This window comes from Gymnogyps californianus, unplaced genomic scaffold, assembly GCF_018139145.2.
Source record: "Gymnogyps californianus isolate 813 unplaced genomic scaffold, ASM1813914v2 HiC_scaffold_81, whole genome shotgun sequence".
NCBI lineage: Eukaryota > Metazoa > Chordata > Aves > Accipitriformes > Cathartidae > Gymnogyps > Gymnogyps californianus.
In genome coordinates, this window is record NW_026114474.1 from 204,572 (window position 1) to 217,849 (window position 13,278).

The 13,278-nt window shown below is 76.6% G+C and overlaps 1 protein-coding gene across 1 annotated transcript; it reads right to left on the minus strand.

Annotated features, from left to right (window-relative positions):
* Nucleotides 1-2,624: 2,624 nt before the first annotated feature.
* LOC127029128 (translation initiation factor IF-2-like) lies at nt 2,625-12,823 on the minus strand. The gene is made up of 4 exons (XM_050914772.1): nt 12,803-12,823; nt 11,985-12,303; nt 4,055-4,289; nt 2,625-3,129 (listed from the first exon to the last, which is right to left on the minus strand). The coding sequence occupies exons 1-4, from the start codon at nt 12,821-12,823 to the stop codon at nt 2,697-2,699; spliced, it is 1,008 nt and encodes a 335-aa protein (XP_050770729.1). The 3' UTR covers nt 2,625-2,696.
* Nucleotides 12,824-13,278: the final 455 nt, after the last annotated feature.

Genomic DNA, 13,278 nt, shown 5'->3' on the forward strand with positions numbered 1-13,278 from the left:
GAAAACGGAGACCCAGTCCTGGGTTTTGGGGGCTCAGAAACAGCGATGGAGTCGGGTGCCTTCAGGACCTGAAACCGGGCTCCTGGGGCTCGAAACGGAGACTAAGTCCTGCGTTTCCAGGCTTGGACACGGGGTCGAGGGGGGCAAAAGCCTGGCTCCCTTCAGGACGAGGGAGGGCAAGCGACGGGGTTTGGGGGGCAGAACCGGCACGGCTGAGCTGGCCCCTTCCCGCGGAGACTAAGTCCTGCGTGGCGGGGCTCAAAACCAGGCTCCTTTGGCCAATGTGGGGGCTTGAAAGCGGAGTCTTGTGTTCGTGGGGCTTCCAACCAGGGTCGCTCAGGCAATCCTGGCTTCTGAAAGGGAGACTCAGTCAGTCCTGCGCTTGGGGAGGGTGAGACCCGGCTCATGGGGGCAGTTCGCGGTCTTGAAGAGAGGGGCTGAGCAAGTCCTGCGTTTTGGGGCTGGGACACAGAGCCTAAGTAGTCGTGTGTTTTAGTGCTTGGAGAACAGAGCCCAAGTCCCCCGTTGCTGGGGCTGGGAGCCAGGCTCACTGGGGCAGGTTTAGGGCGAGCCTAAGTCCTGCCGGGCTGGGCTCCGCAGCAGAGACTCAGCGCTGTGGTTCTGGGGGCTCCAGCGGGGCTCATCTGGCCCCGGCCGGGCTTGGGGAGCAGAGCCGGTGCCGTGTTTGGGGGCTGGGGGCCGGCCCCCGCCGCTGCTGCAGGGCCCGGCAGCGGAGCCCCAGCCCCGCGGGTTCGGGCTCGGCCCTGGAGCCCCCCCGGCCGTTCCCGGGGCGGGCAGGGCTCCCCCCCGGGGAGCTCCCGGAGCACAAGGGGCTCCGGGAGCCGAGGCGCCCCTTGCCTCCGCGGGCCGTTCCCCGACGGTGCTCACGGGCCGGGGACCCCGGTGCGGGCACTGCGGGAGCCGGGCAGACCGTGCCCGGGCAGACAGTGCCCGGGCAGCCCAGCGCCGCCGGCGGTTTCCAGCCTTTATTCGGTGTCCGCGCGGAGCCGCCGGCGCCCGTTCCGTGACACCGACCGCGGCACCGGCAGAGCCCCGGCGGGGAGCGCGGCCGGAGCCCGGGCAGGAGCGGGCAGCGTGGGGAGGGAACGCGGGACTTGGGGCCCGGGCCCCGCTCGGGCCCGGAACCCGGAGCGCGGCTGCTCCTGCCCAAGGCGCCGCGCCGCGGACGGCGAGGCCGGGCCCGGGCCCGGGCCCGGCTCCGGTGCTGCCGCGGTCCTCCGGCTCCGCGGGGCGGGACGGAGCCCCGGGACCCGCAGCCCGCCCGCCAGGGAGAGGCGGACGGCGACCAGGACCCCCCCGCCGGCTCCGCGCGCCCGCGAGACCCGGCGCTGGCCCCGTCCACAGCCCCAAGCCCGGCCCGGCCTCACCGGCCCCGGGCTCCGCGCAGCCCCCGGGCCGGGGGCTCCCTCCCCGCGTCCCGAGCCACGGGTCCCGCCCGGCGCACCGGTACCGACGTCCGCCCCGGTCGGGTGGCGGCGCGGTTCTGGCGGCGGAAGAGGAGGCGCGGGCGCGGGGCGGGGCGCGGCGAGAAGGCGGGGCGGAGCCCAGAGCGCGGGCGCGGGGCGGGGCCGGCCCAGGTGCGCGGGGCCCGAGGGCGCATGCGCGGGGCGGGGCCCAGGTGCGCGGGCGGGTCCGAGTGGGCGGGTCCGCAGGGCGCGTGCGCGAGGCGGGACGGGCACAGGTGGGCGGGGCGGGGCGAGGGGAGTGGGCGGGTCCGCAGGGCGGCTGCGCGGGGCGGGGCCGAGCAGATTTGAGCCCGGCGGCCGCCGTCTCCCCCCTTTCCTCGTTCGCCGGTGCCGGTGGCGCGGCCCCGGGGGCGGCAGCGGCCGGGCCGGGCCGGGCTCCCCGGCGGGCCCAGGTGAGGCGCGGGGGGCTCGGCCCGGGGCCGGGAAGCGGGGCAGGGCCGCGGCCGAGCGGGGGGGTGTCGGGGCGGAGGCCGGCGGGCCAGCGGCGGTGCCCGGGCGGCCGCGCTGCCGGTGTCTCCTCCCGCGTCGGAGCCGGCGGGCTCGGGGCGCCGGGAATAAAGCCCGGAGGGCCGGAGCCCGGCGCCCCCCGTCCTGGCCCGAGCCGCCCGCGGCCACACGGGGCCCCCCCCCCCGTCCAGTTCGCAAGCACCGCCCGACAGCGCCGGGGCTGCCGGGCCCGTCCCGACCTCACACGCGGGGCTGGGGGGGGTGTGGGGCTCGGCCGGGGGCTCGGGGCCTGGAGAGCCGGTGCCGGGGCTTCGGGGCTGGAGCAGAGCCCGAGCCCTGCGGGTTTGGGCTGGGGAGCGGAGCCCGCCGGCTCTGGCTGGGGTCAGACCCCGGGGCCGGGGTGGCGGGGGCAGCGGGAGGGTGGGAGGGCGTTGGGAGGGTGTTGGGGGGCAGGAGGGCCTTGGGGGGGTGGGAGGGGGGTGGGCAGGGTGCGTGGCCCCCGCCGGAGGTGGGGGTCCGGTCGCGTTGGTCCCGCAGCCGGGAGGCTGGCATGCACCAGGCCGAATTCAACGTCTGAGATAGTCTCTGGGGGGAAAGGCGCTTTTCGCCCACTCTTCCTTCGAGGTGTGTACAACCGCGGGACGGGGATGGAGCAATAAACACAGACTAATGAGGCAGCGTGTGTGCGGTTATGACATTTAATATTCATATGCAAGTGAAGACAGTGATTGATTTACGACCTTGCCAAAAGCCAAGATCGTTTTAACAAGCACGAGCTGGAGCCGCAGACCAACTGGAAGTGGCGAGGAGCGGGAGCTGCAGCCAAACTCGAGCTGGAACCATCCGCAAGCGGGCATGGAAATGAGCCGGAGCCGTCCACGAGCTGGAACAGGAACCAAAGCTGAGCTGGGCCTGCAAACGGAACTGGAGCCGTCCACGAGCTGGAGCAGCAACAGACAGGAGCCCGCACGACCAAACCGACGGCACCGGCAACTGGAACGGGACCCAAAACAAACGGGGGCCCAAACAACTGAGCTGGAGCCGCGGCGTCACCGGCCGGGCGAGGCAGGGCTGTCCCCAGCCAGGAGCGGGGCAGGCGGCAGCGTCGGCCTGGGCGCAGGCAGCCCGGCTTCTTCCTGGGGGCTCCGCAGCTCCCGGCGTGGCTGGGGTCCTCCGTCCATCCGTCCGTCCGTCCCTGCACAGGGAGAGACGTGGGACAGTCAGACTGTGCCCACAGAGCCCCCGAGCTGCTGCCGCCCCTGCAAACCCGGCTGCCTCCCGGCACGGGCGGCTCTGCCCGGCGCTTTGGGCAGCGGCTCCCCGGTGCCGTGCACCCGCGACGGGAGGGGAGGGAGAGACGGGGACGGGAGCCCAGCGACGTCCCCTTTCTCCCCGGGAGAGCGGGCGAGAGCCAGGGTCTGGCTGAACCGGGGGGGGTTCAGCCCCACACAGCAGCAGCAGCAGCAGCAGCAGCGGTGGCACAGAGCAACAACCAGCAACCCCCGGGGCTGGGGCCGGCACCGCACCAGTGCCGGCGGGGTCTGGGCCGGACCCCGACAGCGCCCGCTCCTGCCCCCCCAAACGTGCGGCGCCGACCCGCGGGACCCCCAGGCCCCCTCCTGCACCCACAAACAGCCACGGGCCACAGGGGCAACCTGCCCAGTGGGCACAGGCTGCGGCCCTGCCGTGCTGAGCTCCCACCGGCACCTGCAGCGACCCACCGGTGCTGCCTTGCCGGTGCCGGGACCTCTCCTTCCCCACGGGGAGCCCTGCCGGGGGACGGCACCCACTCTCCCCGTCCCTCGGCCACCCCGCCGGCAGGACGAGGGGCAAAGCCATCGTGCCCCGAGCACAAAACCGCTCCCTGAGCTGCGGCCAGGCCCGGCTCCCTCGCACCCGCTCGGTCCTGGTGCTCCCGGGGCACGGCAGCCCCCGGCACCCCGCTCCCCTGGCCGGGGACAGGACCCCCGCCTGCCCCTCCATCCCCGGGGACCCTGCAGGGACCCGGCCCCTCCCGCAGCACCGGAGATCCCCGCCGGCACAGCCGGCCCCGGGAGCCGAGCACCCCGCTCCCACCGCGCAGCTCCGCTCGGCCGCCGCCGCCGCCTCGGGGCACTCACCTCACCGGGCACGTCCTCGCCGCCGGTGTCCCCCGGCGCTCACCGCCTCGGGGCTGTGCTCCTCGCCCGGGCACCGGGATGAGCCTTCCCCACGCGTCGGCACAGCCACCTGGCACCGGGATGGCCGTCGCTGCCCGTGCCCGGCCAGGCCGGCTCCGCCGTCTCGCCCACGGGGCTGCAGGAGCCGGCGTGGGTCCCTGCAGCGGCCTCTGCTCCCGCCACAGCACGCTTTGAGCTGAAAAAGAAGGGTTTCGGTCAAAGCAGGGCTTCGCGCAGGGCCCGCAGCCGCCCCCGGGCCCCGCCGTGGCAGCGCCTGCGAGGATGACGCGGGGCAGGGCCGAAGGGCTGCACCCCAGTGGAAACCAGTTCCCCCCAGCAGCAGCAGCTGCCACCCTCACCGGTCCGAGCTCTCCCCGGCTCCGGCAGAGCCGGCGCCAGGCCGGAGGGGTCTGTCCTGCCGGCAGCCGCTCCGGGCAAGAGCTGGGGAGAAAAAACCAGCCGGCGCCTGTGCCGGGAGGAGGGAGCCCGGCGGCAGGAGGGGTCACCGGCCGCCCCGGGAGACCCCCAGCCCCGCCGGGTCCCCGTCTGCCCCGGGTCCCGGCTGGGAGACGGGGCGTGCGGAGCCCCCGCGGCCGGTCGCCGGCTCAGGGTTCGAGCCGGGGCTGATCCCGTGGTGGAAATCGGGAGCTGCCGGGGACCCCCGGCCCCACGGGCCAAGCTGCAGCCACGGGACCCCCGAGAGGGGACCCCCGAGAGTCGGAGCCAAAACCCGCCGGGAAAGTCACCGGGCCCCAGCCGGGCACCCACGGGGGATCCCGCAGCGGGGCAGGGGGAAACCAACCCAGCGCAGGCAGGGCAGGCAGGGCAGCTCCCGCCGCTGGGAAACCCGGGGGCCGCAGCCGGCCGGTGCCTGCCCAGGGTCCCCCGTGGGTCCCGGCCGGAGCCCCCACCGAGAGCCGGGGGTCCGGCCCGGGAGGGGACGGGGGCAGCACCCGCTGCCTGCGGGGACTCGAGCTTCAGGCAGCGCCTACCGGGCAGCAGCCGGTGCCCCCGCTCCCGCCCCGGAGCCTGCGGGCGGAGAGAGAAGGAAGGAAGCGGCCCCGGTTCTGCCCCGTTTTTCCCGGTTTGCCCCGTTTCCCTCGCCCGGCCCCGGCCCGGCACCCCGAGGCCGCCCGGGGCGGCCGGGAGATGGCGTCGCCCCCGGTTCCCGCCTGCCGGCTGCGGCCGCCCATTGCCGAGACCGCGTGAGAACCGCGCCCGGGGCGGCCCCGGAGGAGCCCCGGGGAGACGGGACAGCGGGGCCCGGCGCGGCTGCAGCCGGGGCCCGGCAGAGCGGCACCCTGGGCGCGGCCCCGGCTCGGAGCACGCCCGGAGGCGCCGGGGTCGGCTCGGCCCCCGGAGCAGCTCGGCCCCGGCGCGGGCGGGACCCGGGCGTGGCGGGGAAGCGGCCCCGGGCGCGGCAGGGGCCCCGCCAGCCACAGCCCCGGGACCGGGACCGGGACCCCGCTCCCGCCGCCGCCGTTCCCGCGACGGCGGCGCCCCCTGGCGGCCGCGAGGGGTTTTGAAGCCTCGGGGGCCGCCGCGCACCTGCCGCCGCCGAGGCACGTGACTGCGGGTGCGGCCGCGGGGGCGTGCCGTGATTCGGGGCGTGGGCGGGAAGGCCGGCGTGGGCGGGAGGCGGGGCGAGGCGAGAAGGCGGGGCGGAGCCCAGGGCGCGTGCGCGGGCGGAGCCGGCCCGGGTGGGAGGGCGGGGCGAGGGGAGTGGGCGGGGCCGCAGGGCGCCGTCGCGGGGCGGGGCCGTCGCGGGTGGGCGGGGCGGGGCGAGGGGAGTGGGCGGGCCGCAGGGCGCCGTCGCGGGGCGGGGCCGTCGCGGGTGGGCGGGCGGAGTGGGGCGGGCGAGGGGGGAGTGGGCGTGTTCGCAGGGCGCGTGCGCGGGGCGGGGCCGGCACGGGTGGCGGGGCGAGGGAGAGTGGGCGGGCCGCAGGGCGCGTGCGCGGGGCGGGGCCGGCACGGGGTGGCGGGCGGGGCGAGGGGAGTGGGCGGGTCCGCAGGGTGCGTGCGCGGGGCGGGGCCGGCGCGGGTGGGCGGGGCGGAGTGGGGCGGGGCGAGGGGAGTGGGCGTTTTCGCAGGGCGCGTGCGCGGGGCGGGGCCGGCACGGGTGGGCGGGGCGAGGGAGTGGGCGTTTTCGCAGGGCGCGTGCGCGGGGCGGGGCCGGCACAGGTGGGTGGGGCGGGGCGAGGGGAGTGGGCGGGTCCGCAGGGCGCCGTCGCGGGGCGGGGCCGGCACAGGTGGGTGGGGCGGGGCGAGGGGAGTGGGCGGGTCCGCAGGGCGCCGTCGCGGGGCGGGGCCGGCACAGGTGAGTGGGGCGGGGCGAGGGGAGTGGGCGTGTTCGCAGGGTGCCGTCGCGGGGCGGGGCCGGCACAGGTGGGCGGGGCGAGGGGAGTGGGTGTAGTCGCAGGGCGCGTGCGCGGGCGGGGCCGGCACAGGTGGGCGGGGCGGGGCGAGGGGAGTGGGCGGGTCCGCAGGGCGCCGGCATGGGCGGAGCCGGCACAGGTGGGCGGGGCGGGGCGAGGGGAGTGGGCGGGCCCGCAGGGCGCCGGCGCGGGGCGGGGCCGAGCAGATTTGAGCCCCGGCGGCCGCCGTCTCCCCCTTTTCCTCGTTCCCCGGTGCCGGTGGCGCGGCCCCGGGGCGGCAGCGGCCGGGCCGGGCTCCCCCGGCGGGCCCAGGTGAGGCGCGGGGGGCTCGGCCCGGGGCCGGGGCCGCGGCGCCGGGGAATAAAGCCCGGAGGGCCGGAGCCCGGCGCCCCGCCGTCCTCGCCCGAGCCGCCCGCGGCCACACGGGCCCCCCCCCCCGGTCAGTTCGCAAGCACCGCCCGACAGCGCCGGGGCTGCCGGGCCCGTCCCGACCTCACACGCGGGGCTGGGGGGGCTGGGGGGCTCGGCCGGGTGCTCGGGGGCTGCGAACCTCGGGCCGGTTTTGGGGCCGAGCAGCCCGGGGGCAGCGGTGGGTGTCGGGAGAGGTGACCCCCGGCTCCGGGCCTGTCCTGGGGCTCAGCCCGGGCAGAGGGGTGGTGTGGGGGCTCGGAGCCGGGCCCAGGCGTGGGGTTTTCCCGCAGCAGGGCCTGGGCTGGTGAGGCGGAGCAGCAGCTCGGGGGGCTCCGGAGGGAAAGGAGCTCCTGGGGTTTGGGGGCGCGGAGCCGGAGCCGAGGGGTTTCGCAGCTCAAGGCAGGCTCACCTGCCTGGGTCGGGGGCTCGGGGACCGAGTCGCGTGCTCAGACCCGGGCACGCAGGCTAAACCCCCCAAAGTCCGTGTTTTCCGGGCTGAAAAAGGGAGGCTCGGTCAGCCCTGCGTTGTGGGGACTTGGACACTCCTGCAGGGGCTCAAAACCGGAGACTAAGAAGTCTTCGGGGCTTGGCAGCAGAGCCCAAGTCCGGCCTTTGTGGGCCCGGGAAAAAAGCTGGCCGGCGAGTTCGGGGGCTGGAAAACGGAGACCCAGTCCTGGGTTTTGGGGGCTCAGAAACAGCGATGGAGTCGGGTGCCTTCAGGACCTGAAACCGGGCTCCTGGGGCTCGAAACGGAGACTAAGTCCTGCGTTTTCCAGGCTTGGACACGGGTCGAGGGGGGCAAAAGCCTGGCTCCCTTCAGGACGAGGGAGGGCAAGCGACGGGGTTTGGGGGCAGAACCGGGCACGGCTGAGCTGGGCCCCTTCCCGCGGAGACTAAGTCCTGCGTGGTGGGGCTCAAAACCAGGCTCCTTTGGCCAATGTGGGGGCTTGAAAGCGGAGTCTTGTGTTCGTGGGGCTTCCAACCAGGGTCGCTCAGGCAATCCTGGGCTTCTGAAAGGGAGACTCAGTCAGTCCTGCGCTTGGGGAGGGTGAGACCCGGCTCATGGGGGCAGTTCGCGGTCTTGAAGAGAGGGACTGAGCAAGTCCTGCGTTTTGGGGCTGGGACACAGAGCCTAAGTAGTCGTGTGTTTTAGTGCTTGGAGAACAGAGCCCAAGTCCCCCGTTGCTGGGGCTGGGAGCCAGGCTCACTGGGGCAGGTTTAGGGCGAGCCTAAGTCCTGCCGGGCTGGGCTCCGCAGCAGAGACTCAGCGCTGTGGTTCTGGGGGCTCCAAGCGGGGCTCATCTGGCCCCGCCGGGCTTGGGGAGCAGAGCCGGTGCCGTGTTTGGGGGCTGGGGGCCGGCCCCCGCCGCTGCTGCAGGGCCCGGCAGCAGAGCCCCAGCCCCGCGGGTTCGGGCTCGGCCCTGGAGCCCCCCCGGCCGTTCCCGGGGCGGGCAGGGCTCCCCCCGGGGAGCTCCCAGGAGCACAAGGGGCTCCGGGAGCCGAGGCGCCCCTTGCCCTCCGCGGGCCGTTCCCCGGTCGGCGCTCACGGGCCGGGGACCCCGGTGCGGGCACTGCGGGAGCCGGGCAGACCGTGCCGGGCGGCCCGGGCAGCCCCAGCGCCGCCGGCGGTTTCCAGCCTTTATTCGGTGTCCGCGCGGAGCCGCCGGCGCCCGTTCCGTGACACCGACCGCGGCACCGGCAGAGCCCCGGCGGGGAGCGCGGCCGGAGCCCCGGGCAGGAGCGGGCAGCGTGGGGAGGGAACGCGGGACTTGGGGCCCCGGGCCCCGCTCGGGCCCGGAACCCGGAGCGCGGCTGCTCCTGCCCAAGGCGCCGCGCCGCGGACGGCGAGGCCGGGCCCGGGCCCGGGCCCGGCTCCGGTGCTGCCGCGGTCCTCCGGCTCCGCGGGGCGGGACGGAGCCCCGGGACCCGCAGCCCGCCCGCCAGGGAGAGGCGGACGGCGACCAGGACCCCCCCGCCGGCTCCGCGCGCCCGCGAGACCCGGCGCTGGCCCCGTCCACAGCCCCAAGCCCGGCCCGGCCTCACCGGCCCCGGGCTCCGCGCAGCCCCGGAAGCCCCCGGGCCGGGGCTCCCTCCCCGCGTCCCGAGCCACGGGTCCCGCCCGGCGCACCGGTACCGACGTCCGCCCCGGTCGGTGGCGGCGCGGTTCTGGCGGCGGAAGAGGAGGCGCGGGCGGGAGGCGGGGCGCGGCGAGAAGGCGGGGCGGAGCCCAGAGCGCGGGCGCGGGGCGGGGCCGGCCCAGGTGCGCGGGGCCCGAGGGCGCATGCGCGGGGCGGGGCCCAGGTGCGCGGGGCGGGTCCGAGTGGGCGGGTCCGCAGGGCGCGTGCGCGAGGCGGGACGGGCACAGGTGGGCGGGGCGGGGCGAGGGGAGTGGGCGGGTCCGCAGGGCGGCTGCGCGGGGCGGGGCCGAGCAGATTTGAGCCCCGGCGGCCGCCGTCTCCCCCTTTCCTCGTTCGCCGGTGCCGGTGGCGCGGCCCCGGGGCGGCAGCGGCCGGGCCGGGCCGGGCTCCCCCGGCGGGCCCAGGTGAGGCGCGGGGGGCTCGGCCCGGGGCCGGGAAGCGGGGCAGGGGCCGCGGCCGAGCGGGGGGGTGTCGGGGCGGAGGCGGGCGGGCCAGCGGCGGTGCCCGGGCGGCCGCGCTGCCGGTGTCTCCTCCCGCGTCGGAGCCGGCGGGGCTCGGGGCGCCGGGGAATAAAGCCCGGAGGGCCGGAGCCCGGCGCCCCCCCCGTCCTGGCCCGAGCCGCCCGCGGCCACAGGGGCCCGCCCCCCCCCGTCCAGTTCGCAAGCACCGCCCGACAGCGCCGGGCCCGTCCCGACCTCACACGCGGGGCTGGGGGGGTGTGGGGCTCGGCCGGGGGCTCGGGGCCTGGAGAGCCGGTGCCGGGGCTTCGGGGCTGGAGCAGAGCCCGAGCCCTGCGGGTTTGGGCTGGGGAGGGAGCCCGCCGGCTCTGGCTGGGGTCAGACCCCGGGGCCGGGGTGGCGGGGGCAGCGGGAGGGTGGGAGGGCGTTGGGAGGGTGTTGGGGGGCAGGAGGGCCTTGGGGGGGTGGGAGGGGGGTGGGCAGGGTGCGTGGCCCCCGCCGGAGGTGGGGGTCCGGTCGCGTTGGTCCCCGCAGCCGGGGAGGCTGGCATGCACCAGGCCGAATTCAACGTCTGAGATAGTCTCTGGGGGGAAAGGCGCTTTTCGCCCACTCTTCCTTCGAGGTGTGTACAACCGGCGGGACGGGGATGGAGCAATAAACACAGACTAATGAGGCAGCGTGTGTGCGGTTATGACATTTAATATTCATATGCAAGTGAATGACAGTGATTGATTTACGACCTTGCCAAAAGCCAAGATCGTTTTAACAAGCACGAGCTGGAGCCGCAGACCAACTGGAAGTGGCGAGGAGCGGGAGCTGCAGCCAAACTCGAGCTGGAACCATCCGCAAGCGGGCATGGAAATGAGCCGGAGCCGTCCACGAGCTGGAACAGGAACCAAAGCTGAGCTGGGCCTGCAAACGGAACTGGAGCCGTCCACGAGCTGGAGCAGCAACAGACAGGAGCCCGCACGACCAAACCGACGGCACCGGCAATTGGAACGGGACCCAAAACAAACGGGGGCCCAAACAACTGAGCTGGAGCCGCGGCGTCACCGGCCGGGCGAGGCAGGGCTGTCCCCAGCCAGGAGCGGGGCAGGCGGCAGCGTCGGCCTGGGCGCAGGCAGCCCGGCTTCTTCCTGGGGGCTCCGCAGCTCCCGGCGTGGCTGGGGTCCTCCGTCCATCCGTCCGTCCGTCCCTGCACAGGGAGAGACGTGGGACAGTCAGACTGTGCCCACAGAGCCCCCGAGCTGCTGCCGCCCCTGCAAACCCGGCTGCCTCCCGGGCACGGGCGGCTCTGCCCGGCGCTTTGGGCAGCGGCTCCCCGGTGCCGTGCACCCGCGACGGGAGGGGAGGGAGAGACGGGGACGGGAGCCCAGCGACGTCCCCTTTCTCCCGGGAGAGCGGGCGAGAGCCAGGGTCTGGCTGAACCGGGGGGGTTCAGCCCCACACAGCAGCAGCAGCAGCAGCGGTGGCACAGAGCAACAACCAGCAACCCCCGGGGCTGGGGCCAGCACCGCACCAGTGCCGGCGGGGTCTGGGCCGGACCCCGACAGCGCCCGCTCCTGCCCCCCCAAACGTGCGGCACCGACCCGCGGGACCCCCAGGCCCCTCCTGCACCCACAAACAGCCACGGGCCACAGGGGCAACCTGCCCAGTGGGCACAGGCTGCGGCCCTGCCGTGCTGAGCTCCCACCGGCACCTGCAGCGACCCACCGGTGCTGCCTTGCCGGTGCCGGGACCTCTCCTTCCCCACGGGGAGCCCTGCCGGGGGACGGCACCCACTCTCCCCGTCCCTCGGCCACCCCGCCGGCAGGACGAGGGGCAAAGCCATCGTGCCCCGAGCACAAAACCGCTCCCTGAGCTGCGGCCAGGCCCGGCTCCCTCGCACCCGCTCGGTCCTGGTGCTCCCGGGGCACGGCAGCCCCCGGCACCCCGCTCCCCTGGCCGGGGACAGGACCCCCGCCTGCCCCTCCATCCCCGGGCACCCTGCAGGGACCCGGCCCCTCCCGCAGCACCGGAGATCCCCGCCGGCACAGCCGGCCCCGGGAGCCGAGCACCCCGCTCCCACCGCGCAGCTCCGCTCGGCCGCCGCCGCCGCCTCGGGGCACTCACCTCACCGGGCACGTCCTCGCCGCCGGTGTCCCCCGGCGCTCACCGCCTCGGGGCTGTGCTCCTCGCCCGGGCACCGGGATGAGCCTTCCCCACGCGTCGGCACAGCCACCTGGCACCGGGATGGCCGTCGCTGCCCGTGCCCGGCCAGGCCGGCTCCACCGTCTCGCCCACGGGGCTGCAGGAGCCGGCGTGGGTCCCTGCAGCGGCCTCTGCTCCCACCACAGCACGCTTTGAGCTGAAAAAGAAGGGTTTCGGTCAAAGCAGGGCTTCGCGCAGGGCCCGCAGCCGCCCCCGGGCCCCGCCGTGGCAGCGCCTGCGAGGATGACGCGGGGCAGGGCCGAAGGGCTGCACCCAGTGGAAACCAGTTCCCCCCAGCAGCAGCAGCTGCCACCCTCACCGGTCCGAGCTCTCCCCGGCTCCGGCAGAGCCAGCGCCAGGCCGGAGGGGTCTGTCCTGCCGGCAGCCGCTCCGGGCAAGAGCTGGGGAGAAAAAACCAGCCGGCGCCTGTGCCGGGAGGAGGGAGCCCGGCGGCAGGAGGGGTCACGGCCGCCCCGGGAGACCCCCAGCCCCGCCGGGTCCCCGTCTGCCCCGGGTCCCGGCTGGGAGACGGGGCGTGCGGAGCCCCCGCGGCCGGTCGCCGGCTCAGGGTTCGAGCCGGGGCTGATCCCGTGGTGGAAATCGGGAGCTGCCGGGGACCCCCGGCCCCACGGGCCGAGCTGCAGCCACGGGACCCCCGAGAGGGGACCCCCGAGAGTCGGAGCCAAAACCCGCCGGGAAAGTCACCGGGCCCCAGCCGGGCACCCACGGGGGATCCCGCAGCGGGGCAGGGGGAAACCAACCCAGCGCAGGCAGGGCAGGCAGGCAGGGCAGCTCCCGCCGCTGGGAAACCCGGGGGGCCGCAGCCGGCCGGTGCCTGCCCAGGGTCCCCCGTGGGTCCCGGCCGGAGCCCCCCACCGAGAGCCGGGGGTCCGGTCCCGGGAGGGGACGGGGCAGCACCCGCTGCCTGCGGGGACTCGAGCTTTCAGGCAGCGCCTACCGGGCAGCGGCCGGTGCCCCCGCTCCCGCCCCGGAGCCTGCGGGCGGAGAGAGAAGGAAGGAAGCGGCCCCGGTTCTGCCCCGTTTTTCCCGGTTTGCCCCGTTTCCCTCGCCCGGCCCCGGCCCGGCACCCCGAGGCCGCCCGGGGCGGCCGGGAGATGGCGTCGCCCCGGTTCCCGCCTGCCGGCTGCGGCCGCCCATTGCCGAGACCGCGTGAGAACCGCGCCCGGGGCGGCCCCGGAGGAGCCCGGGGAGACGGGACAGCGGGGCCCGGCGCGGCTGCAGCCGGGGCCCGGCAGAGCGGCACCCTGGGCGCGGCCCCGGCTCGGAGCACGCCCGGAGGCGCCGGGGTCGGCTCGGCCCCCGGAGCAGCTCGGCCCCGGCGCGGGCGGGACCCGGGCGTGGCGGGGAAGCGGCCCCGGGCGCGGCAGGGGCCCCGCCAGCCACAGCCCCGGGACCGGGACCGGGACCCCGCTCCCGCCGCCGCCGTTCCCGCGACGGCGGCGCCCCCTGGCGGCCGCGAGGGGTTTTGAAGCCTCGGGGGCCGCCGCGCACCTGCCGCCGCCGAGGCACGTGACTGCGGGTGCGGCCGCGGGGGCGTGCCCTGATTCGGGGCGTGGGCGGGAAGGCCGGCGTGGGCGGGAGGCGGGGCGAGG

Bases quoted from the DNA above. Each gene is read 5' to 3' on its own strand.
- LOC127029128 (XM_050914772.1), bottom strand. From the start codon at position 12,823: ATGGGCGGCCGCAGCCGGCAG. The intron at 4,290-11,984 runs GTGAGGGTGGCA...CTTCTTTTTCAG, and splicing joins GCCGGGGAGAGCTCGGACCG to CTCAAAGCGTGCTGTGGCGG. The intron at 3,130-4,054 runs GTGAGTGCCCCG...CTCCCTGTGCAG, and splicing joins GCGAGGACGTGCCCGGTGAG to GGACGGACGGACGGATGGAC.